Below are 27,085 nucleotides of genomic sequence, written 5' to 3'. Positions count from 1 at the left end.
GAATAAATAAAAAGAATAAAAACAAGAGCAAATCTTACAGTGATGAAACAACAACTTTCAGAGCTCCAGCAAAAGAGTTCCGTGTACAAATCTCCAATCCTGTCTATATCAGAAATATTTTTTTAAAAATTCTCTGGTGTAAGCAACATTGGGGGCCATTGTGTGTATAGGCTACTGCTTTCCACAACCAGTTTAACCAGCATGGGCCAAATTTATAAAGGTACTTAGGTGCTCAAAGATGCAGATAGGTGCATAATGGAATCTTCAAAAGTGTCTAAGCTGGTAAGGCGCATAACTGGCTTATGTTAGTTCTACTACTGTCTCTTGGACAGTGTAGAGGCCACTGAATACATTATGTGTAGGGCCCTACCTAATTCATGGCCATGAAAAAACCCTGTCACGGACTATGAAATCTGGCCTTTTTACCTTATACTATACTGTACTTTTACCTTATACTATACAGATTTCATGGGGGAGGTCAGAATTTCTTAAATTGGGGGTCCTGACCCAAAAGGGAGTTGCGGGGGAAGGGGGGGATCTCAAGGTTATTTTAGGAGGGTCGCAGTATTATCACCCTTACTTCTGCGCTGCCTTCAGAGCTGGGCGGCCAGAGGGTGGTGGCTGCTGACTGAGGGCCCAGTTCTGCAGACAGCAGTGCAGAAGTAAGGGTGGCAATACCAGACCAGGCCATCCTTACTTCTGCGCTGCGGATGGTGGTGGCTCTGCCTTCACAGCTGGGCTCCTGGCCAGCAGCAACCGCTCTCCAGCTGCCCCGCTCTGAAGGCAGCACCACCATCAGCAGCAGCACAGAAGGGTAGCAGTATCACAACCCACCCCCTACAATAACCTTGTCACCCCACACACACACACACGCGTCTTTTTGGGTCAGGATCCCTACAATTACAGCACCCTGAAATTTCAGATTTAAATAGCTGAAATCATGAAATATACTATTTTAAAAATCCTGTGACCATGAAATTGACCAAAATGGACCCTGAATTTGATAGGGCCCTAATTATGTGACTCCATGATGTCCTGTTCTAAGTCAAATCTGGTGTGTTACAGAGTAAAATTCCTGTGAGGGACAGGTGTCTGTTGATGTCATCCACAGCTATCATGTTTTAGGTCTTCCGGGGTGTGTGTCTTCTATCCTGCTTTCTCCTTGGATCAAAGTCAAAGATGATTCTCACAGGGAAGTTGGTAGGCATTTGGAGCAGACGACCATACCCCTTGGAGAGCACTGGGCAACCATCTGAGAGAGTGGGACCTGTTTATTTAGAAAGTGAATCTCTTCATTCATCTTGACAGCAAGGGGGCATTTTTCAGTCAGATACTGACCACTGATGCATTATATATCCTCAGCTGTCTCTATTTATCAAGGTGTTTGATTTACAAAAAACATTCTTGATGAGACACCCCATTACTGATGGCACGTTTGCAATGCAGGCTTCAGGTTTTTTCTCAATGCAGCCCATCTTATAAACAGCAGAGCTGAGGGAGGCGAAATCACTGACCATCTCGAGTGGGTGATCACCCACTAAGACGCTAGAGCCTGCAGGATGTTCAAAATCACTGATGGGAAGAATTTACCCAATTAATATGCAGGCCAGATTTTGCCAATGAGCTTTCCAGGGTGTGAAGTGCTGCAGCTAGCTCAGCTGTTGATTTGACAAACCGGAGCTACGTCATCAGAAAAATCAGCACTGGTGAGGTTTTCATTATCAAGGCTTTTCTCTAAAATACATTTACTTAGTGTATGGTCTAGCACATAGGCTATGACAGCATAGCCTGCTTAGACACTTTTGTAATTCCCACTAGACATCTTTAAGTACCTAAATAACATTGTAAATCTGACCACGTTTTTAACCCTGTTTAGATCAGGTCTAATGAACACAGTGCTTAAACTGGAGATGGTGGCCGATAGTCCTACACATAGGACTTGTTTGTCGGAGGTGTGAATATCTGCAGCTCCCATTGATTTCAATGGAGGTTGAGGGTGCTCTAAAGTTCTGAAAATCTGACATATTTTTAAAAACCAGTTTTCCCTACCTATCTTACTACTTAGACTGAAATTCTGGATTTGTCTTTCTCCTTGTTCATAATATTAATTATTTATATGCTGAGTTCTGTGCAACTGGAAAGAGTTTATTTACTCACTGTAGTGATTTCTGTCTCATACAACAGCACAGTGACATCATGGGCCTGGTTTTAGCTAGCATTTTTGCCACTGTTGGTCTATCAAAAGAAAACGTAGTAGCAAAACTGCACGAGTCCAGTGTATTTACTAGCACTTCCACTGTCATTATCACAAGTAGAACTGCAGTGGTGTCACACCAATGGTAGAAAAAATGCTGAAAATGTCCAGTGTCGATGTTCATGCCCTGCTCTGGAAGCCATACACCTTCCCCTCCATCTATTAGAGCACTCGGAGATTAGCTGTTCAGAGCTGCGCATTAGGGTTAGGAATGGGAGAAAATGCTTATTGGTAAATGAATTGTACCACTCAATTTTTTTCCTAAACTGTACTTCCTCTTTCTGAATAAGTTTATAACCCATGCCACACTATGCCCTGGTCTACACTAGGACTTTAGGTCGAATTTAGCAGCGTTAAATCGATTTAAACCTGCACCCGTCCACACAGTGAAGCCCTTTATTTCGACTTAAAGGGCTCTTAAAATCGATTTCCTTACTCCACCCCTGACAAGTGGATTAGCGCTTAAATCGACGTTCCCAGCTCGAATTTGGGGTACAGTGGACACAATTCGATGGTATTGGCCTCCGGGAGCTATCCCAGAGTGCTCCATTCTGACCGCTCTGGACAGCACTCTCAACTCAGATGCACTGGCCAGGTAGACAGGAAAAGAACCGCGAACTTTTGAATCTCATTTCCTGTTTGGCCAGCGTGGCAAGCTGCAGGTGACCATGCAGAGCTCATCAGCACAGGTGACCATGATGGAGTCCCAGAATCGCAAAAGAGCTCCAGCATGGACCGAACGGGAGGTACGGGATCTGATCGCTGTTTGGGGAGAGGAATCCGTGCTATCAGAACTCCGTTCCAGTTTTCGAAATGCCAAAACCTTTGTGAAAATCTCCCAGGGCATGAAGGACAGAGGCCATAACAGGGACCCGAAGCAGTGCCGCGTGAAACTGAAGGAGCTGAGGCAAGCCTACCAGAAAACCAGAGAGGCGAACAGCCGCTCTGGGTCAGAGCCCCAAACATGCCGCTTCTATGATGAGCTGCATGCCATTTTAGGGGGTTCAGCCACCACTACCCCAGCCGTGTTGTTTGACTCCTTCAATGGAGATGGAGGCAATACGGAAGCAGGTTTTGGGGACGAAGAAGATGAGGAGGAGGAGGAGGTTGTAGATAGCTCACAGCAAGCAAGCGGAGAAACCGGTTTTCCCGACAGCCAGGAACTGTTTCTCACCCTAGACCTGGAGCCAGTACCCCCCGAACCCACCCAAGGCTGCCTCCTGGACCCAGCAGGCGGAGAAGGGACCTCTGGTGAGTGTACCTTTTAAAATGCTATACATGGTTTAAAAGCAAGCATGTGAAAGGATTACTTTGCCCTGGCATTTGCGGTTCTCCTAGATGTAGTCCTAAAGCCTTTGCAAAAGGTTTCTGGGGAGGGCAGCCTTATTTCGTCCTTCATGGTAGGACACTTTTATCACTCCAGGCCAGTAACACATACTCGGGAATCACTGTAGAACAAAGCATTGCAGTGTATGTTTGCTGGCATTCAACCAAAATCCGTTCTTTCTCTCTCTGTGTTATCCTCAGGAGAGTGAGATATAATTCATGGTCACCTGGTTGAAATAGGGTGCTTTTCTTCAGGGACACTCAGTATAGCCCATTCCTGCTGTGCTGTTTGCCTGTGGCTGAACAGAAATGTTCCCCACTGTTAGCCACGGGGAGGGGGGAGGGTTGAGGGGGTAGTCACGCGGTGGGAGGAGGCAAAATGCGACCTTGTAACGAAAGCACATGTGCTATGTATGTAATGTTAACAGCAAGGTTTACCCTGAAAGAGTGTAGCGACTGTTTTATAAAATGTGTCTTTTTAAATACCGCTGTCCCTTTTTTTTTCTCCACCAGCTGCATGTGTTTCAATGATCACAGGATCTTCTCCTTCCCAGAGGCTAGTGAAGCTTAGAAAGAAAAAAAAACGCACTCGAGATGAAATGTTCTCCGAGCTCATGCTGTCCTCCCACACTGACAGAGCACTAGACGAATGCGTGGAGGCAAATAATGTCAGAGTGCAGGAAAGCACAAAATGACCGGGAGGAGAGGTGGAGGGCTGAAGAGAGTAAGTGGCGGGCTGAAGACAGGGCTGAAGCTCAAATGTGGCGGCAGCGTGATGAGAGGAGGCAGGATTCAATGCTGAGGCTGCTGCAGGACCAAACCAGAATGCTCCAGTGTATGGTTGAGCTGCAGCAAAGGCAGCTGGAGCACAGACTGCCACTGCTGCCCCTCTGTAACCAACCGCCCTCCTCCCCAAGTTCCATAGCCTCCACACCCAGACGCCCAAGAACGCGGTGGGGGGGCCTCCGGCCAACCAGCGACTCCACAACAGAGGATTGCCCAAAAAAAAGAAGGCTGTCATTCAATAAATTTTAAAGTTGTAAACTTTTAAAGTGCTGTGCTTAAAGTGCTGTGTGGCATTTTCCTTCCCTCCTCCACCACCCCTCCTGGGATACCTTGGTAGTCATCCCCCTATTTGTGTGATGAATGAATAACGAATGCATGACTGTGAAGCAGCAATGACTTTATTGCCTCTGCAAGCGGTGATTAAAGGGAGGAGGGGAGGGTGGTTAGCTTACAGGGAAGTAGAGTGAACCAAGGGGCGGGGGGTTTCATCAAGGAGAAACAAACAGAACTTTCACACTGTAGCCTGGCCAGTCATGAAACTGGTTTTCAAAGCTTCTCTGATGCGTACCGCGCCCTCCTGAGCTCTTCTAACCGCCCTGGTGTCTGGCTGCGCGTAACCAGCAGCCAGGCGATTTGCCTCAATCTCCCACCCCGCCATAAACGTCTCCCCCTTACTCTCACAGATATTGTGGAGCACACAGCAAGCAGTAATAACAGTGGGAATATTGGTTTCGCTGAGGTCTAAGCGAGTCAGTAAACTGCGCCAGCGCGCCTTTAAACGTCCAAATGCACATTCTACCACCATTCTGCACTTGCTCAGCCTGTAGTTGAACAGCTCCTGACCACTGTCCAGGCTGCCTGTGTACGGCTTCATGAGCCATGGCATTAAGGGGTAGGCTGGGTCCCCAAGGATACATATAGGCATTTCAACATCCCCAACAGTTATTTTCTGGTCTGGGAAGAAAGTCCCTTCCTGCAGCTTTTGAAACAGACCAGAGTTCCTGAAGATGCGAGCGTCATGCACCTTTCCCGGCCATCCCACGTTGATGTTGGTGAAACGTCCCTTGTGATCCACCAGAGCTTGCAGCACTATCGAAAAGTACCCCTTGCGGTTTATGTACTCGCCGGCTTGGTGCTCTGGTGCCAAGATAGGGATATGGGTTCCGTCTATAGCCCCACCACAGTTAGGGAATCCCATTGCAGCAAAGCCATCCACTATGACCTGCACATTTCCCAGGGTCACTACCCTTGATATCAGCAGATCTTTGATTGCGTGAGCTACTTGCATCACAGCAGCCCCCACAGTAGATTTGCCCACTCCAAATTGATTCCCAACTGACCGGTAGCTATCTGGCGTTGCAAGCTTCCACAGGGCTATCGCCACTCGCTTCTCAACTGTGAGGGCTGCTCTCATCCTGGTATTCATGCGCTTCAGGGCAGGGGAAAGCAAGTCACAAAGTTCCATGAAAGTGCCCTTACGCATGCGAAAGTTTCGCAGCCACTGGGAATCGTCCCAGACCTGCAACACTATGCGGTCCCACCAGTCTGTGCTTGTTTCCCGAGCCCAGAATCGGCGTTCCACAGCATGAACCTGCCCCATTAGCACCATGATGCATGCATTGGCAGGGCCCATGCTTTCAGAGAAATCTGTGTCCATGTCCTGATCACTCACGGGACCGCGCTGACGTCGCCTCCTCGCCCGGTATCGCGTTGCCATGTTCTGGTGCTGCATATACTGCTGGATAATGCGTGTGGTGGTTGATGTGCTCCTAATTGCCAAAATGAGCTCAGCGGCCTCCATGCTTGCCTTGGTATGGCATCCGCACAGAAAGAAGGCGCGGAACGATTGTCTGCCGTTGCTCTGACGGAGGGAGGGGTGACTGACGACACGGCTTACAGGGTTGGCTTCAGGGAGCTAAAATCAACAAAGGGTGTGCCTGTACATCAAGGAGTATTTCAGGCAGGACTGCACGGAGGGTTCCAATAAGAAATGGTGCACCAAAGTTATCGTTGTTATTGGAACAAGGAGGTTAGCCTGGCCTCTGATTGATACATGGCTAGATTAACCTCGCTGCGCCTTCTCTGTGACTGACTGCAGTGTGATCTAGACAGGGGAGGAGGAAAATGAGTCCAAAACAAATCTGGTCTATTTCTTGTTCTGACCCACTCCATCGATCCTTTACATCTTTGGCTGGCAGCAGACAAAAAAGGCGCGAAATGATTGTCTGCCCTTGCTTTCACGGGGGGAGGGAGGGTGGGAACGGGGTCCTGACGATATGTACCCAGAACCACCCGCGACAATGTTTTAGCCCCATCAGGCATTGGGATATCAACCCAGAATTGCAATGGACAGCGGAGACTGCGGGAACTGTGGGATAGCTACCCACAGTGCAACGCTCCAGAAGTCGACGCTTGCCTCGGTACTGTGGAAGCGCTCCGCCGAGTTAATGCACTTAATGCACTTAGAGCATTTTCTGTGGGGACACACACACTCGAATATATAAAACCGATTTCAAAAAAACCGACTTCTATAAATTCGACCTAATTTCGTAGTGTAGACATACCCTATGTTTCTGACCATTCCCTCAACAGCACTCCGCTCCAAACACAACACACTCACACAACACACAAACACAACACATCCTACACGCTGGTAAGCCTCTCCACACCACACACAAATGCCATCCTTTGTATGCAGGCAGTACAACACAACATAACACTCACATAGACACGGAAGCTCTCCATACCACAACATGCACAGCACTCATACAGGCAGCCTTTCCCCTCCCTCTCTGCCTGCACACAACATAAAACACATACAGAGATACCCATAAACACATACCACTTGCAAGTCCTAATACCCAACCCCACATGTTATTTCCCCCGTTACTCCAATACTGCACTGACTTGAAGGAGGATGCACTTCATTCCCCCCACCTCACCCAGGGGAAGGCCCAGCTTGTATCTATCTATCCGGAGTCTTATATGGGTCTCATGTCACTATGGTTTCTGTAGTGATGCCTCTTCACTACCCCTTGGGAAGGGAGGCCACTCCCAGAGAAGCTCCTGTTCCCCTCCTACCCACCCAGCCACTTCCTGGAGAGGGAGCAAAGCAATGGTGCCTCTTTGCATCCACTCAAAGGGGAGAACATCTCCTGGCAGCATCAGTTCCTCTCCCCTTTGTAGTCCAGTGCCAGAGGTGCTCCTGCTGTGGACCACAGGCCCATGACTTTGTGTGCATGCATGCATTCCCCTGCAATGTTTGTGTCAGTCACAAACAATAGAGTAGAATACTGACTAGCAACAAAACATTGCATCCACTATGATTCTAAAATAATGGAAACATTATTTTTAACAGAGTTTTTGAAAACACCCCCCCACACACACACACACCCCTAAATTTTAGGCCTGATTTTAGTTGCTAGTCTCCCCTTATGCCCTTCACCTTCAGCCTCCATTTTCAGCAATGGCCTCCAGCACTGCAAGTACAATTTTACACCTGCAGTTGCACTTGGGTGTAAAATTATGGCTGCAGTTAACTACACCTCTATTTTAAATTGTAGCCAACACCCAAAGGAAAGAAGATGCGTGATGTCTTGTTTTGAAATAGACAAAGATCAGACAGACCAAATTCACTGCTTGCATAAGAAGGTGAAACTGAGGAAGGTAGACATTCATTTACTTACACCAATAGTAAACTTGACCTTGAAATTTTCTAAAACAAAGCAGAGCTCTGGCACAAACTTTCTTGGGAAAACGTAGTGAGTAGCTGGCAAAGACTCTGAGTAAAGTTTATGCTGAAAAGGTAGGAAGGAAATAAATGCAGCTTGCCCCCTCCCGCCCAAGGCATTTTCCTGAGGGATCTTCAGTTTGTTTTCTCCAGTGCCTACCAGGGTCTTCAATGGCTTGTGCTTTCTGTAGCTGCCCCATAAATGTATTTTTCTCTTTTTCTTTTTAATAGTTCTCCAGTTATATTTCTTGAAGACCGCATGTTTGCACTGGAGTTACTGAGCCACTTTTCGGGTGGCCTAATTAGTCGTACTGCTACTTAGCCAAACACAACCATCCAGAGAAGAACTGAAATGAAAAGCTTCTAAACAAAACAGCAGCAAAATAATGCGGGAATTCCCACAAGCACAAACATCCAGCAACTCTTGGGTTCCATCTAGCTTGAACTACCATAACAATAGCCTTCCTTGCAGTATTTTAGCTAAAACCAGAAGTGCAAAATAATATTTTAAAAAAATAAATAAATATTAGCCCAATACTTTTTAGCCCAGACAAAGTTTAGGTTCAAAGGTAAGATACAAGTTTGGAGGCAATTCTTATATGAGCTCATTCACTCAACTTTAATTTCATGGGTCAAATCCTGCTGGCTGTCTTCAGGAAAGCCTCTCATTGATTTCAGGGGGCATTTTGCCTGAATAAAGACTGAACAAAAATCAGGTAAGGATGTCAGGATTATTATTTCTATTTGAAAATAATTCGGAGGCATTTACATATTATGATAAAGACAATTTAAATACTTAGCCAGGCTGATCAGATAGATATAGGCTTTGTGCCTGCAAAATAGATCTTTAAAAAGAAATAGCTGTTGCAAACTGTCCCACCAGTCACATTCTGTCAATACCAAAAACTATTCTGTATCTATCTGTCATTACATAGTTTCCTTTTTGTTCTTGTTGTTGTTGCAAGGTTTGGGTGATATCCTGACCTCATTGATGTCAATGGCAAAATTTCCACTGACTTTAGTGGGGCTGAGATTTCACCCTTTGCAACCAATATGTTTACAACTTTTCACGTAGTTTTTCATATTGATGGATAAAATGGGAATGGATTGTCTTGGGGGATATTTCCTGTAATATGAAGAAACAGTCAAAGAATATATGGGGCAAATTCATCTCTGTTGCAGCTTTATTGAAGTCACTCCAGGGATGAATTTGGCCCTATATCTGGAATTGAGAAATACAGATGTATTTCTTTTGTTAAATATTCCACCCCACAGAGGTTTCCTGAGTCCTAAAGAGAGAAAAGGCAGTGGGAAACAGTTTTCCCAGGTATTTATGAATGCACCCAAAGTATTATGCAGCCTCAAAGATCATTTCATAAAAATCATTTGCATAACACCTGCTTTTACACATAATAATGCCTGAATGGATGTCCCGCACCCTAAAGCTCGCGTGAACTGTTTCTGCATGATGCAAGGGAAACTCCATGCTGTCGTCCCAGGGGAAATCATGCTGACAAATAAGCTGAACTGTTTAATCATGAGAGCAGATGAGTACACACAAACTATTCAAAATGCAGTTCTACCTGAAAAGTGACTGCAGATGGATTTGTGGTGGCTCGGCGCCTCTAAACATCAGACCCTGAGTGTCTCCGTTTTGGGAACCCAGAAACTGAAGCACACGAAATTAGTGGCCTCTTCTGAAAATTTATACCTACAATATTTGACCAAGGCTGCAAATATCCACAAAGGGATTTAGTGCCTAATTGCCGGTTAGCTTTAGGCTACACCCCTCTCCTCAATATTTCCCTGGGCTAGTGTGGGGAATAGACAGACCTAGGTGTAATGTACGTGATGTTATACTGGTGCAGAGCACAAGGATACTGACCTGCATACAGCTGTTTGAGGGAGGAGATGCCCAGGCTGGAATGTGTTGCATATACATGTGCAGAGAAGGGTGAATGCTGGGCCCAGAGTGGGGTGCAAGTTGCAACATCTGCATGCCTGTACAGGGAGAGGGAGATACTGGGATATCAGAGGAAGATGGGGTTAACATACCTGTATGGGGATGGGATTGCTCTAGGTCAGAATGGGGCCAGAGTGCTGTCAGCCAGTGTCAGAATTGTTGCAGAGTGCACATCTGGTGGTGGGGGTGAAGAGGTGCTAGGACTGCTGAGAAGTGGAGTACAGATATATTTTTGTGAGGCAGACACACTGGGTCAGAGTGTGGCATGGGACTCTTTCACACACAGCTGCCTATGTTTTTTCTATAACATCCATCACTAAGTGTATTTCAGGTAAATTCCTCCGTGAAATGCAAGGGGGTTCATGCTCTTCTTCTCTCCCAGCTTGGGTATTGTATATTAAATCACTGTTGTGGTAGAAATGCTTTGTCAAATATGAAGATTTTGAGAGTGGAAGTGGTCAGGATCTAGATTAGTCTGATCCCCTCTAGAAGATTGTTCTACAGCCAAACTCCCTTGAACAAAAATATTTTATCTCCAGCTAACAAGCTGGAGCTTTGTAAACTGCACAGTCCCAGAAGAGCACAGCTGTCTTGGCAGGTCATGATTAGAAGCATAGACACTCATGTATCTCAGTCTTCAACCTGTAGTTAGCTTTGAAAATCAGGACCAAAGGTTTTGCTGAACAATGGAAACGGTCTGGGAGTTCAAAAGGGATAGCGGGGTGGTGTGCTAACAGCAGCTTGTACCATTAATAATGCAGACACTACTTCCCATACAAGCTAGAGCCTCTGCATTGCATCCTTGTTCAGTTCCAGATAGAGCGAGTGTCAATAATCTAGTCTGGACATGACAAAAGCATGGATAGCTGTGGCCAAGTCCTCAGCCAGGAAGAGTTACATCTAGCAAGTTACAGCCAGAAGGCAGCTTCCCCCCACTATTGATGCTACCTAATCATCTAGGTGTAACGATGAATCAACCAGGACACAAGACTTCAATTTTGGCACAATTGCCTATAACCACTCCCCATATCCTCTCAGTGGTGGGGGGTGGGGTGTCACATTGGGAGAAGAGCTCAGAGGGGTGCACACACCCCCGGGCCAGGGGGTGTGTGTCTTGGTGGGGAGATGGGCTTAGAGGGGCACACACACCCCAGTGCTGGGGTGGAGGGTGAGATGGGCTTGGTGGGGCACACACAACCCATGGTGCCAGAGGGAGGGAACTTGGGAAGGGGGGAGATGGGCTTACAGGGGCACACACACCCCCGTGCAGGGGAGAGGGACTCAGAGGGGCACACACACCCCACAGTGGCAGGGGGAGGTGATTCAGGGGGGAGATGGGCTCAGAGGGGTGCGCACACCCTGGTGCCAGGGGGTGTGTGTCTTGGTGGGGAGATGGGCTCAGAAGGGCGCACACATCCCCTGCTGGGGTGGGGATGAGACAGGCTTGGCGGGCCACACACGACCCATGGTGCTAGGGGGAAGGGTTTCGGGGGGGGGAGATGGGCTCAGAGGGGCGCGCACACCCCATGGTGCCGGGGGGAGGGGTTTCGGGGGGGGAGATGGGCTCAGAGGGGCGCGCACACCCCATGGTGCCGGGGGGGGGGAGTTTTCGGGGGGGAGATGGGCTCAGAGGGGCGCACACACCCCATGGTGCCAGGTACAGGGGCTCAGAGGGGCGCGCACACCCCATGGTGCCGGGGGAGGGGTTTCGGGGGGGGGAGACGGGCTCAGAGGGGCGCGCACACCCCATGGTGCCGGGGGAGGGGTTCGGGGGGGGGGAGATGGGCTCAGAGGGGCGCACACACCCCATGGTGCCGGGGGAGGGGACTCGGGGGGGGAGACGGGCTCAGAGGGACGCGCACACCCCATGGTGCCGGGGGAGGGGTTTCGGGGGGAGGAGACGGGCTTAGAGGGGCGCGCACACCCCATGGCGCCGGGGGAGGGGACTCGGGGGGGGGAAGACGGGCTCAGAGGGGCGCGCACACCCCATGGCGCCGGGGACAGGGGTTTGGGGGGGGGGAGACGGGCTCAGAGGGGCGCGCACACCCCATGGTGCCGGGGGAGGGGTTGGGGGGGGAGACGGGCTCAGAGGGGCGCGCACACCCCATGGCGCCGGGGACAGGGGTTTGGGGGGGGGGAGACGGGCTCAGAGGGGCGCGCACACCCCATGGCGCCGGGGACAGGGGCTCAGAGGGGCGCATGGTGCCGGCGTGCGGTGCGGGGAGCCGCAAGCAGCCACGCAGCCAGGCGGGGGAGGCCCACCTGCGCGGGGCGGAGCCGGGGCCGGGGCAGGCGGCTGCACCTGTTCAGTGACCCGCGGCCGCCGGCCTGGGGCGCTGCCAGTGCCGGGGCTCCCGCAGCGCGCAGGCGGCTCGGGCGCTCGCGTCCTTGGAGCATGGCCCGGGTGCTCCGCAGCCTCCACAGCTCCCAGCCTGTCGCCCGCTTCCAGCGCTGCTGCGGGCTCTTCCCCGCCGCGGGGGAAGGAGCCGGCGACGGGCTGGCGGGGACCGCGGGCGGTGGGGACCATCTCCCGGCCCGGGACACCTGCCCCGGGGGCAGCCCCGCCAGACAGCGGCTGCCAGAGGCCAACGGTGTGAAGAGCAGCCCCCCGCCGCAGGTAACGCGCCAGCCAGGACTAGGGAAGCCCCCACCCCAGCCCCAGCCTCAGCAGCGAGCGGCGGCGGCGTCTTCTCATCGCGCCTATGCCCCCACTTCCCCGGTGGGGTAAATGGGGGGGAGTTCCCATTTCCCTCCCCTCCTTTTCCTGGTGCATCAGTGGCTTTGGGATATTTATTGACTTCCATTGTCCTCCCTGCCTCATTTCTCTTGCAATCTTGGGGAAGGAGGGGTGTTTTCAGTGATCTTGTTCTCTGCCTTCCTTCCCCCCTCCTTTATTCCGCAGGCCAAAGTGGGAGGGCGTGTACCCCTCGGGGAATTCCTTAATAACCTTTTGCTGTTAGAGGGTACTTTACTCTCTTGGAGGTGGATGCAGAAATTCATCGTGATTTAAAAGTGTGAAACTTTACTGGGAGCCTAGGAACTTTAGAAAGAGGCACTGAGGGACTGTAGGGAGGGGTGGGGTCACTTAAAGCAAGAAAGTTAGAAAATGACATTTCAAATGAAAGCGAAAGAGGATCATTTTCCTGGACATTCTATAACAGATTTAAAGTAGGTTTCAGAGTAGCAGCCCTGTTAGTCCATATTTGCAAAAAGAAAAGGAGTACCTGTGGCACCTTTGAGACTACAAATTTATTTGAGCGTAAGCTTTTGTGAGCTACAGCTCACTTCATCGGATGCATTCAGTGGATTTAAAGTAGCCATCCTTCAACAAAAAAAAACTTCAAAAACAGATTTCAAAGAGAAACTGCAGAGCTACAATTCATTTGCAAATGTAACACCATTAATTTGGGCTTGAATAGGGACTGGGAGTGGCTGGCTCACTACAAAAGCAATTTTCCCTCTCTTGGTATTGACACCGCCTCATCAATTATTGGGAGTGGACCACATCCACCCTGACTGAACTGGCCTTGTCAACACGGGTTCTCCACTTGTATGGTAACTTCCTACTCTTCATGTGTCAGTATATTTATGCCTGCATCTATAGTTTTCACTCCATGCATGTGAAGTGGGGATTTTACCCACGAAAGCTTATGCCCAAATAAATCTGTTTGTCTTTAAGGTGCCACCAGACTCCTCGCTATTTCCACCTTAATTTCAGGAAACATTCATAATAGTAAGTGGCACTTCAGGGAAAGTTTTTACATTTTAGTACATCCTTCAACTTTTCCACATTTGAGGTTTATTCAGGAGGCTATCCTACCATCAGCAAGTGCCACAATCTTTCTATTTGTTCAGACATAGCCAGTCAGCATTCCATCTGTTTTGTAGTTTGTACACAGACAGCACTGGTCTCATTTTCTAGTTTCAACTGTACAAAAAGTCACTGCTATATATACTATATATATATATATATATATATATATATATATATACACACACACACATACATACATATACATACATTATAACATTAGCCCTGTCCATGGCAACAAACAACAGCATAGACACAAGAAAGCAAATTATGAAAGCAAATCTAAACTCTAGGTAGCAATCAACAAAGAATCTGACTGTACAACTTCAAATGTGAAATTCAGTTACTCATGCTTGTTTTTGAAAGTCACTAGCATAAACAGACCTAGCAAACAGAAATTCTAAGTATAAAGTTTATTTTAATTTAGAAAATAGTGTGCAACAATTATACAAGTATATATATAAATATATAAATTATACAATTTAATATCTGACTACAAGAGTCAAGAAATGACACTGTATACCTTGTACCTACAAGAATAAGTCACTGAGAGAAACATTAAAAAGATCATTGATGTGCTGGAGAGATTTTAGCTGGGGGCTGCATCTGATAGCTAGTGGTGGTCTGTTATTTTCCCTGTTGGGCCTGTCCTGTAGTAGGTGACTTCTGGGTACCCGTCTTGCTCTATAAATCTGTTTCCTCACTTCCCCAGGTGGGTATTATAGTTTTAAGAATGCTTGAGGAAGATTTTGTCGGTGTTTGTCTCTGTCTGAGGGATTGGAGTAAATTCGGTTGTCTCTTAGGGCTTGGCTGTAAACAATGGATCCATTCAGGGAAGTATAGCTGTCAATAGATTTCCAGTATAGGGTAGTGTTTATGTGGCCATCACTTATTTGCACTGTAGTGTCCAGGAAGTGGGTCTCTTGTGTGGACTGGTCCAGGCTGAGGTTGATGGTGGTCTACAGATTGAAGAATTCCACCTGGATTTCAACAAGGGCCTCCTTTCCATGGGTCCATATGATTAAGATGTCATCAACGTAGCACAAATAGAGGAGGGGCGCTAAGGGAAATAGTGTCCATGCTTAGATCACTGGGTTATTGATTAATCTGAAACTTCAAATCACCTAGGGATACTGCTGTTTATAAAACTTGTCTGGTTTTCATTTTATCTATTTTTTTTTTTTTTTTTTAAGGCTCTGAAGAAAATCTGATCTGAGGAGCATGGCCAAGTTTGTCAGTTTATAAGACCATGTCAGAAGAGGGAAAGGTGGATGACAAGGCAAAGTACTGGGGATGTTGTAGAGAAAAAGTGGTGTTGGGAAAGAAGATAAATATAGCTGGTTTCTGCATAGGAGATAGAAAGATAACATGGTTCAGATCCTCAGACGCTGTGAACTGGCATAACTTCATTGAAGTAAATTTGCATCACTCCATTGACATGGCAGAGGATCTGACCCCGTAACTAAAAGGTTGTCTAACAGGTCAAAAAGCCACAGGTGTTGATATATAGATATATGATAAGTGTTAATCAGCTGTGGGGTGGGGAGAACAGAACAGAAAGTAAATAAAGACTTGGTTCAAACACAAAGTTGCACCAGTTTAACTAAAAGTGTGATTTTTAAACACTGAGCTAAATCAACGCAACTTTGTGTAGACACATCAGCCAAAACCTGGTTTATATCTGTTTTGCTTGCTCCTGTAAATTCATAAAGGGCAACCTTAAGTTGATACTGATTTTAAAATTGGTTAAAAAAGTGTCTCAGCACAGGGGTTTGCTTCAACTAAATTGGTTGAATTAAACTAGTACAAATTTGTGTTTACACAATCCCTAATAGTTATAGCCAGAAAAGGGAACTAAAGAGCTAGAGTGGGGATAGATGACAAAATATAGAGGAGAATTTTTAAAGTGAAAATCAGAGTGAAGTCTTCTTGACTAAAAACAAAGCCTGCGTCAATGAGGTGCACAGCATTAACTATGGATACTAATTCAAGAAATTATTTGTAAGTTCTTATTCCAATTCTAAATGTAAAAGCAGCATTCTGAGGTGAGATGTTGCCTGAATTACCTTAATTTTTAAGAAGGCTGTTCTCTCCCTCCAACTATTATTGTGATAGAGAGATGTTGACACCCCCATCGCTTCTAGACCCCCTTCTAGATTGCAGCCAGCAAGAACGTCCTAAGGTCACTAAGCCAGACTGATAATTCACTAGAGGTCTCCATTGAAGTAGCTACACCAATGCTGCTAACCCCAAAGTGTAATTAGTCTGCCTTAAAAACAATGAGGAGTCCAGTGGCACCTTAAAGACTAACAGATTTATTTGGGCATAAACTTTTATGGGTAAAAAACCCCACTTCTTCAGATGCATGGAGTGAAAATTACAGATACAGGCAAAAATATACTGGCACATGAAGAGAAGGGAATTATTTTACAAGTGGAAAGCCAGTGTTGACAAGGTCAATTCAGTCAGGGTGGATGTGGCCCACTCCCAATAATTGAGGAGGAGGTGTCAATACCAAGAGAGGAAAAATTGCTTTTGTAGTGAGCCAGCCACTACATCCGTGGATACAGACTAACTTGGCTACCCCTCTGATACTATTCTACCTTAGTCAGCTCTGTCCATTGCGAGTGTGGCTGTATACAGGTAGTGCTTTCCTTGCTTTCTCTGGTCTTGACCAAGCAAGGAAAGCGCTGAAGGATTGAAATTTACAATGCACATATTTAGTCTTATGCATTTGTATTACACACAGAAAAAGTGCAAGAAGGGCCTGGTGCAGTGTGCATGTACAGTTGTCTCCCATTGCATCAAATTGGATTTGTTACAGATCATTCAGGAAAAGGCAGGGTGTGTACTTGGAGTTGTAATCTTTCAAGCTCAGCTCACAAAATAAACTCACCCACATGAAATTGTGCAAGTATTCCAAGTATGCTCACTCATGCTCTTAGTTCTTTGCGATCAGCTTCCTTTCATTGGGGTCTAAATACATGGGTTTTGCTGTTTCTCCCTACATGGCTTTTCTTCCTAGAGGCTTCTTGAACTCCGCTCCCCTTTGGAGGGCCTCAGATGCCCCATTGGTCTCTGCTTGGCTCTTCCTTGATTGGAAGGTCAGGAAGACTCACTCATGGTACTGTTCCAAGTCCTCTTGCTTGTAGTGTCAAAATGGTCTGCAGTCACAGTAAATTATGCAAATCTTCATAATAGGACCCTCCCTTCCAGAAATAGTTAATACAGAGAAATAGTTAATACTTTAACTGTCAGAGAAAGTTGTTATAACAATGTTGACATTTAAAATAATTGGTTTTCTGAGTTAATACACACTGAGATGAATGGATCAGTTCACACCTCTGACTTATTAGTTCAGATTCTGCAGACATAGGCAGAGGAAGGATAACATGGTGGTTAGGATGCTATCCTGAAATTTAGAAGACCAGGGTTCAATTCCCTGCTTTGCTACAGTCTGTGTGAGACTTTGCGCAAGTGTCACTTTTTTGGGGCGGGGGGGTACATCAGCTCACCATCTGTAAAATGAGACTAATAGTACTTCCCAGCCTTACGAGGATAAACACCTAAAGATCGAGGTGCTCTTTGGAAGGGATTGGAAAAGATGAGGACCTTTAGTAATAGAGGTGCTTAAATATTTCCTAGGGACAGGTCTACGCTACTGAGTAAGTTGATCTAATTTATGTTGCTCAGGGATGTGAAAGTTCCTTCCCCAAGCTACACAAGTTTTGCACTGTTCATGCTGGCACTATTGTGGGCAGGAGATGCTCTCCCAATGCCATAGCTTCTGCTTCTTGCCAAGGTGGAGTAATTATCCGACGGGAGAACGCTCTCTCGTTGGCATAGCGTGTCTTCACCAGATGCGCTATCGCAGTGCAGCTGTGCCAATGTAGCGCTGTAGTGTAGACTTGCCCCTAGTCTTGATTATACCTGGGGCCAACCATCCTTTAATACTTCCTGATTTCCTGAACATCTTTGTGGTTTTAGTGTAACAGACTCACTGGGGTTTCATTTCTGAATTTTTTTGCTTTTAGGGAGTTTAGTCATGAGAGTTTCTGAAGTCCTTGGCAGTTTAACACAAAACCATTACTGAAAAAACTTGCCCCATGTTATTTTGGCAAGTGTTCAGATTCCTAATCAAATGGAGGTTCTAGACAAACTATAACTGCATTTTAAAACAGGTTCCCTTTGCTTACCAATAGTGTCTCAACTTCTGGATGATTCTTTCTTTTGTAGATAAGATCAGATAAAATATTCTTCCTCCATTTCTTTTAAGTTATAACAATAATTTAGGGATAGGTGAGAAATATAAATTTCCCCAAATAAATGGTTTGAATAAATGTTGTCTTAGCTTTGATGTCTTAACATTTCAACAGATGCTCAAGGGCATCTCATTGAACTACGGAAGGATATCTATATTTACTCTGTAGATACATTAATTGTCTAAAGGACTCCTGACTGGTATAATGTTTCCATATTGGTATCAGCCTGTCTCTCTCTTTTTTTTTTTTTTTTAAAAGTGAATATAGTGCTGACCTCTGATAAAGATGTACTCTTGGTAGGAGTCTTGTAAGTTGACCTTTGTATAGATGAAATCTGTCCATAGCTGGAATGGCTAGGAGAAATTGCACATCTGTTAATTCTAGATGCATTGCAGCCACATAACATGACATACGCTTGCCATTGTTACCAGTGTTTGATAATCTAAAACCTTACTGAAGGGTGGACTCATCACAGTCCGCCACTGTTCTAGTCCCATCTTCTTTACTGTCCTTGGAGGCCATTGTCTTCTCATCCTAACGCCAAATCTGCAGTCCTGGAATCCTGGCAATGATTACAGTAGGCATTGCTAGTGGAGGAGGTAAGTTGCTTGATTTTTATGTAATTTTACTGAATATCTTAATCTTTTATGCTTATGTTTTCTGTCTTGTAGCTGAGTTAATGGTTTCTCATTCTCCCCCCATACTCCAGAGATTCACAGAAGTGGATTATACAGGACAGGTCTAGAGGAAAAAGGACCTTCCTGGGAAAGTCATCTGACCCCCAACAAGTTACTCTTCTCTTTGCCAGATGTGGTGATGGTCCCTACAAGACACTTACTACTCATCTTGGGCATGGGGAAGGATTGCTGAGTGCTAGAATCTCACCTGCTGGTAAGATTGAGGTCTAGGATTTCTTAAGGTTGGGTGGGTAGCTTTGCTTAAGCCTTGTTTATACATGCACAAGTTGCACCAGGCTTAATTAAAATCTGTGAAGGACAATAAGCTTAAACTGGTGCAAAACTCTTTGTGGGAAATACCTGTTTAAAATGGTTCTGTGTAGCTTGCATGTTTAAATCTACCTACACTAGCTAAATTTAAATCCAGTTTTAAACCTAAAAAAAAGTTACCTATAGGGATTTGCACTGGTTTAAAAATGGTTTAGTTTATCTGGAGCAACCATGTGTAGGTCATTGTTTAGTGACAGTTTTGTTGTTTGTCTTACTGGAGGTCAGCTATGTTTCTTCTGTTGTTTTTCTCAAAGGTGTCTGGGATGTGTAAATTGCTGCAGTCAGTTCCCTGATGTCTACCAATCCTGATTCATATTAAGATAAGTTTTTAATATTGCAATATAAAACTACATTCTCTCCTTCCCTGCCCTCTTCTATGTAGTATGTAAGAGGAGGCTAATCAGTGTCATCTTTCATTTTACAGGAGAAGACCATACCATGGCTTTCACCAGTCCAGTTATATTGTATTAAAATATGTATTAAACATTTGTATTGCATTCAGTGGTGTGTTTCCAATAAGCACTGTTCAGTGATGACAGAGTTCCTTGGTTAGGAGTAGCCTGTTTAAAAGGGGAAAGGAGCTGCTGTATGGAGAAGAGGATACAATGCTCTAAGCATTGTGGGAGGGAACTGGGAGGTTCAGTTACAACAGTCCACCTGCAGTGCCAGTTTTCCTGAAGCCTGGCAGCATGCTGACGTATAGTGAATTGATGTATTGTTAAGCCTTGATGAAGAAGGTGCACTCAATGTTATTGGCCGAACTGTGTCGCTAGGAGCACTCCTGGGTTTGAAGGGTCGACCCACCTTTTCAGGTGCCTGAATTTGTGGTTCTAATAGCTTCTCTTCAGTGTTGCTAGATCATTAGGGTCTCTAGATAGTAGGAGGATGACTCAGTGCTGACAGTGGGTTCAAACTACTGCTCTCCTGGCCTCAAGGACACTGCCTATAACTTTTTGAATCAGTTTGGCCTGGTTTACACTAGCAACTAATGATGTTGAGAAGAGTGAAGGAAGGAATGGCTTCCAGTGGTGCTGGAACAGTTTTTATAGTGGGGGTGCGGAGAGCTATTGAACCAAACTCTAAATCCTGTTATTGATGGAAACCACTTCAAGCCACTGCAGTTCAAGCTGCAGCATCCCTAGTTCCAGCACCTATGTTGCTATCTACAACCATCATCAACAATGGATCACTCTCTTAGTGTAGATGAAGTTCATGCACATCAATGCTACTGTCACAGCTAAAATGAGAGCACTGTCCACTAAGCTGGTTATAACATGGCTTTGCCTTGTAGAGGAGAGTCTACCTGGGACCATAACCATCTTCTTAAACCATGTTCAAGTTTTACTTAGTCCAAGCTTAGAAAATTTTGATTTAGGATTTTAAATTCAGCTGCAAAGGAAACCCATTTTCCCCTCACCCATATCAATGAACTTACAAAATTTGTTGCACTACACTGGAGGAAATAAATTAGCTACCTAATTTTGCCTTGTTTGTTTCTCTGAAATCTTGCTGCCTTGTGCCACTTGTCAAATTGTCATGAAAATAGAAACCTTGTTCTATAGGCAAATGAACAGTATTAATTGAGCCATAGGCTAAATATACATCATAGTTGGTAGCAAATGACAAACTTTCATAGTGAAATTTCAAGCTTAGAATTGACTTCTAAAGCCAAACATTAAGAAAACTTTCTGTATTAAAAAAAATAAAAACCCCAACAACCCCAGAACCTTTGCCTTCCATGCTGGTTTTTCTACCAGTGAATGATGATGATCCTCTTACACAGTTGCACTGTGTCATCCACAAAAAGCCAACAAACTGAGAAATAGCAAACACCTGGACATATTAGAAAAGGCGAGCATATGCATTCCTCCTCAGGCTCTCCTGAAGTAACTTGCAGCCTTACACCTCTCCACAATAAACCAGTCAACTTTCCTCTCAATCCCTACCAAAATAAAAACAAAGGGCTGATGAGATGAGAGGAATTGAAGAATGTATGTGGGCGGGAGGCAGGGCCGTCCTTAGCCATAGGCAGAATAGGCAGCCGTTATGACACCACTGTGATGGGAGTCGGGACAGATGGGAAGCAGTGGAGCATGTAAGAGCAGGGCTGCTGGGTCCTAGAGAGAGCTGAACGCAGTACAGTCTGAGGGAGGAGACTGGCTGCTGGGGTCTCTGGGAAAGAGAGGGGATAGGGGTGGGGAAAGGAGGAACTCACCTGTGAGTGTGACTCTCTCCCCTGTCATGAGGTGAGGCAGGCTCGGCGGCTGCAGTATCCTTTGTTGCCCCCCATAATGTCCATTCTTCTCTTCCCCCCCCCCACAGAGCACCCCTCTCTCCCCCCTCCCCTCCGGCAGGGCTGGGTTGGGTGAGGGGTGGGGGGGCTGACTGGCTGCGTGCTGAGGAATGAAAGTGACAGTAACTCACCTCCTTGGCCAGGATTGGAATGGTCACACGCAGCTGGCTGGGCCAGATAGCATGTGTGAAAAATCAGGATGGGGGTTGGGGTAGGGTGACCAGATGTCCCACTCTTATAGGGACAATCCCAATTTTTGGGTCTTTTTCTTATATAGGCTCCTATTACCCCCCTCCGCCCGTCCTGATTTTTCACACTTGCTGTCTGATCACCCGAGGTGGGGGTAATTGGTACCTATATAAGACAAAGCCCCAAATATTGGGACTGGCTCTATAAAATCAGGACATCTGGTCACCCTAGCTGGGAAGCGCATCTCTCCCCTGGGCTGGCAGTGATCCATCTCATGCGGGGGGAGGGGAGCTGCGCAGGACAGGATGAGCTGCTGTGGCTCCGTGGGTGCCCCGTCCCTGAGATCAGATGCTGTGCTAACTTCACCATGGGCTGGCGGTGGTGCCCACTGGCGTGTGATCAGGCCTGAGGGTTTGCTGTTGCACCCCAAGGGGTGGATTTTGGGGTACTGCAGCTTCCCACCTATCTCCTCCTCTACTGCAGCTGTTGGACCAGCAGGCTGGGGCGCTGAGTGAGCCAAGCATGAAAGCAGTACTGTGTTGCCATTTAGATTCATTTAACAACTTTGTTTGCCAAAAATGCTTGCTAACAATCCTGAATCCAATTTCAATATATTTTTTTAAATCAATATCTTAGCCAAAAACAGAAAATTAAGTTGTTGACAATTATTTGTGACAAGTTTGGTTTGGGGCAGGGAGTGGGCCAGTTTTCATCAGAGAAACAAAAAATGTTGACTGGCTTTCCTATAGCCCTGTTACTGCTAAATAGAGCCCTCCAACAACTGTAATATGCTCATCTCCTTACTAGTGTGTAGAGTGACCACATGTTGTACTAAGATTCTCTTGCTTTTTTTTTCCCAGTGAGTCAGTGAGGTTGGGCAGCCAATGTCTTATGTTTTCACAATGTTTGTCCAACTTGTCATAAAGTAAATACACAGTTAATGTGGGTTTAAGAAGGCCAGGGACACTTCCTTGTGAAGAATCGGTGCAGCAGATCATGCTAGAGCTGTGGAAATGTCAGTTTTTGATGGAACTTTAGAGGCAGTGATTTATCATGTATTTCTGGCCATGCCCAAAACGTGCTGCTATTGTGAATGTCTTTCCAAACAAAAATAAGGCACAAATAGGACTCCTGTAACATTTCTGTGCTACCTTAATCTAGATGAGATGATTCTGTGCTGACTTCATTTTGGTCACTTTGTGCTTTACCTGGGAGTAAAACTAGGGTTATATTTTGCCACTGTTTGGAAACCCAGCTTATTTAACTGGATAATGCCATTGATCTATTTACAGTATAAGGTGGATATAGAGTTGTAACTAACATTAAGACTGATGCCCACTATACATTTAAAACTAAAAAGTGGCTTTGTGAAAATGACATGGGTTTCCAACGCTACTGTGTCTCAGTCAGGGTGGAGCACCTTGTAAGGTGTCTTCACACTAGCGCAAGGTCACAGACTCACGACTATACTATATTTAGTTATTTTAAATCTGATAATTTAAACAGTTATTTCTTTAAAAAACACCCTTATAAGTTATGTTGTATCAAAAAACAACTTTCCAGGTCGCAAAAAAGAAAATGGAAAGATGAAATAGGATTAGCTGTACAAGCACAGAAGGGTTCTATACTTAAGTTTGTACATCATGAAAACAACAAAGTTGATCAAGATCATCAAGTAACTGCTGAAGACCATTTTTATGCAGACGAAGCTCAAGAAATGCAACAATACACAGAACAATCATTTGAAACAGATGCGGAAACAAAACAAGAAATTACAACAGTTGAAGCTGTACTAGCATGGGATATAGATAACACTGGCACATGGCCGCAATTTTTAAACAACTAATTCTGTGCCATTATACTTGAGAAAGGCCCTGGAGAATAAAAGGTCTTGAATAGGAAATTCACAGAAAACAATTACTACAAAAGACTTTCTAATGGTGCAATTGTCAACGGATGGTGGCTTGGGTACTCTAAATGCAAGGATGCTATATTTTGTTTCCCATGCAAGCTTTTCAATAGTTGCAATTTTAAGATAGCAACCATGGGTATTAATGATTGGAAAAATCTTAGTCACGTATTACCGCAACATGAAAAGGCACAACACCACATTGAAAGTATGCACAAATGGTTTGAGCTGAGTGTAAGGTTAAAACAATCAGACAACTCTTGATGTCCAAAATCAAAGATTGCTGGAGTCAGAGAAGCAGCATTGGCGTCGTGTTCTTGAATGTCTATTATCTATTGTTGAATATCTATCGACAAACAATCTTGCTTTTAGAGGAAGCGTTGAGAAATTATTCCAGTCCAAAAATGGCAATTTTTTGGGCCTTGTACAACTGCTGGGAAAATTTGACATGGTGATGAGTGAACTTCTCCAAAGAGTAACTGAAAATGAAATACATGACCACTATTTGGGACCAAGAATTCAAAATGAACTGATCATGCTAATGAGTGATAAAGTGAGAGACAAAATTGTTTTATTGGTTACTTTGGCAAAATATTTTGCCGTAATTCTAGATTGCACTCTGGTCAGAAGTCATCAAGAACAGATGTCGTCAGTAGTGAGATTTGTCGACATTAGTGATTCAGCACAGATTACAGTCAAGGAATCATTTATCACATTTTTAGAAGATGACGACACTATAGGTTTTGGACTTCTTCAAGCTCTCCCTGATGAACTAAAATGAATGGGATTGTCCGTAACGAACATTAGAGGACAAGGTTATGATAATGGTGCCAATATGAGAGGATGCATTTCTGACGTGAAAGCTAGATTGCTGGCAAAAAATCCACGAGCCTTTTTTGTTGTATGTATGCCACAGCCTTAATTTGATTGTGTGTGATATAGCCAAGTCTTCTGTAGAAGCTATTTCTTTTTTTGGTTTGCTGCAACGCATTTACGTGCTCTTTTCAGCTTCCACTCGACAATGGCAAATATTCAAAACACATGTCAGTGGTATTACCATTAAGCCTCTATCTGAGACACACTGGGAAAGCAGAGTAGAAAGTGCAAAAACATTGAGATATCAATCTGAGGAAGTTTATGAAGCACTGGTTGCTATTTCAGAAGAAGCCAGAGATCCAAAAGCTAAAAGTGAAGCATAGTCATTGGCCCCTGAAATATCCAGCTTCAAGTTTCTAACATCTGTCGTAATTTGGTATGGCATTCTTGTTAAAATCTCAAGTGTAAGCAAAATAATGCAGAGTCCAACGATGCAGCTTGATTCAACACTTACCTTACTAAACAGCACAAGACTTTTTAGTGAAATACAGAGAAAATGGATTCAAAGAAGCACAGGTTACAGTAAGAGAGCTTGCACAGGCTCTCTGTGTAGAACCAAAATTTCCATGTCCAAACGTGACATGAGTTTCAAGGAAAAAATGCCAAGCAGAATATGAAGAAGCAGATGAGCCCATAGATGATCCAGAAAAAAAATTTGAGGTTGAATTTTTTAATGTTGTGATTTTTAAAGCAATATCTGCCGTTGATGAAAGGTTTAATACCTTATGAGCACACCATGAACAGTTTGGATTTTTGTATGACACAACTAAATTCAACGAAATAGGAAGACAAGAGCAGCAAATGAAGTGCAAGAACCTAGAGAGCCTCCTGAAGCACGGTGATAGTTTTGATTTAAATGGACTTGAACTGTACGAAGAATTGAGTACATTGTCATCAACGTTGCCGCATGCAAAATCGGTGATGGACATTGTACAGTTTATTCATATCAGCAAACTTGTTGACATATATCCTAATGTGTACATTGCCACTTGTATTCTACTCACAATTCCTATAACAGTAGCATCAGGAGAACGGAGTTTCTCAAAACTAAAGCTCATTAAAAACTCTCTCTGTTCTACAATGAGTCAGGAATGATTGACTGGTCTTGCTATTCTTGCAATCGAACAAGACGTCACTTTGTCTTTGTCATACGATGACATTATTACTGATTTTTGCAGCCAAAAAAGCCAGAAAGATCGCTCTTAATTAAAAACAAATCCTTGTTTCAATACCTCTTCATAGAAATTTCCAATAAAATGTTGACAAATTAAAAAAAATTTATTATTTGCATCATTCTGTCAATAAATCAGAATTTTTTCTATTGCACTGCTTCTTTAGTGCTAGTCCACCAGCATTACAGTGTGCTTAATTAAGTTAAACTGTTTTTAATAAAGTGCATGTGGCAAGTTTTCCAATACTGTAAGCTTATGTTTGTGTTGCTAAGAGCAAGTCAGGCATAGGGACACCAGTTTAATAATCCCGCCTAGGGCGCCATAAATCCTAAAGGTGGCCCGTGACGGGGAGTGGGGGGTGGGGGGAGGGAACCTTGCTAGAGAATAGATTGAGAACCACTCATCTGAGGCAAGTAGTTTTCCTGTGCAAATATGCAGCTGGTGATCTTTTCATTTTAGACGTCTAGAGCAACACTGAGTTCACAAATTTCTTCTGATGGCTATATCTTGAAATCGGGAGGATGGGAATTTTAGTCTAATTCTGTAATCTCTCTCCATATAGCTTAAATTTTCACCATCTAATTTTTTCTTAAAACAGGATTTTTTCCATTCCTCAGATGTTTTGGCTTTAACAGAAGTAGTGTGAGGAATGAGGAAAACAGGACTTGCTAAAACATTTCAAATGTAGGCTCCTTGATACCCTTCAGACTCTGGGACAAACCTGGTTTTCCTCTCTAATGAAAATACAGAGGAACAGTTCTTTTGTGCAATAAGGAAGTAATAATGCAAGTAGGGAGAAAATAAATCATTCAATTCCTTTCCCTTCCTTTTTGTTCCTTCCAAAACAAGCATCTGCCTTCCAGTTGGTGCTTAAGAATGTGGAAATCCCCCTCTTTGCCATGCTCTTTCCTACAGTCTATGACAAGGTTGTTCAAATTTTGTGACCCCAAACACGGATACCTCTGAAGAGGCTGAGGGATGCACCTTCTACACTTATCAAAAATATACACAGCTTTATTTATTTATTTATATGCACGGCTTCCTTAATAGCAATCTTTTGGTTTGAGTTAATCACCAATTAAAAAAAGAAGCTGTTGAATAGCTTTGTTTTCACACTGGAGGATGTTCTTAGTTGCACAGGCTGTGTCCTTGGCCTGACACATGATCTGGTAGAAGAGATAGTAGATATTATTATAGACTTCTCCAAATTTAGCTTTTATGTTGGTTCAATGGGCAATTTTCTATCTAAAAGAACTATGCTCAGGGATGAATTTGTCATTGAAGTCCTGAGTTTTGTGGGGGGGTTTCTGGTAGAACCAGAAATGAAGGAAAATCTCGGAACTGATTAAGAGGAGAAAATATTGAAAAGTAGAAAATGTGGGGGCTGTGGGAGTTAGGCTGGAAGCAAGTCAGCTACATGGACAGAGCAGTACACGGGGTTTAAAAAAGTTCCACTTGTTCAGCTTAACCTGTATTCAGACTTACTCTGAGTGAAACATGGTCACAC

General features: G+C 44.9%; 1 protein-coding gene across 1 annotated transcript in view; it reads left to right on the top strand.

Annotated features, from left to right (window-relative positions):
- Positions 1-12,417: 12,417 nt before the first annotated feature.
- Positions 12,418-27,085, top strand: part of SGPP2 (sphingosine-1-phosphate phosphatase 2) — an 83,619-nt gene continuing 68,951 nt past the window's right edge. Inside the window, exon 1 of the mRNA XM_073359951.2 lies at positions 12,418-12,676. Within this exon, the coding sequence (XP_073216052.1) occupies positions 12,455-12,676 (222 nt within the window). The 5' untranslated portion in view covers positions 12,418-12,454. The remainder of the gene's footprint in view (positions 12,677-27,085) is intronic.

This window comes from Lepidochelys kempii, chromosome 9, assembly GCF_965140285.1.
Source record: "Lepidochelys kempii isolate rLepKem1 chromosome 9, rLepKem1.hap1, whole genome shotgun sequence".
NCBI lineage: Eukaryota > Metazoa > Chordata > Testudines > Cheloniidae > Lepidochelys > Lepidochelys kempii.
This window is presented reverse-complemented; position numbering and strand designations above follow the sequence as displayed.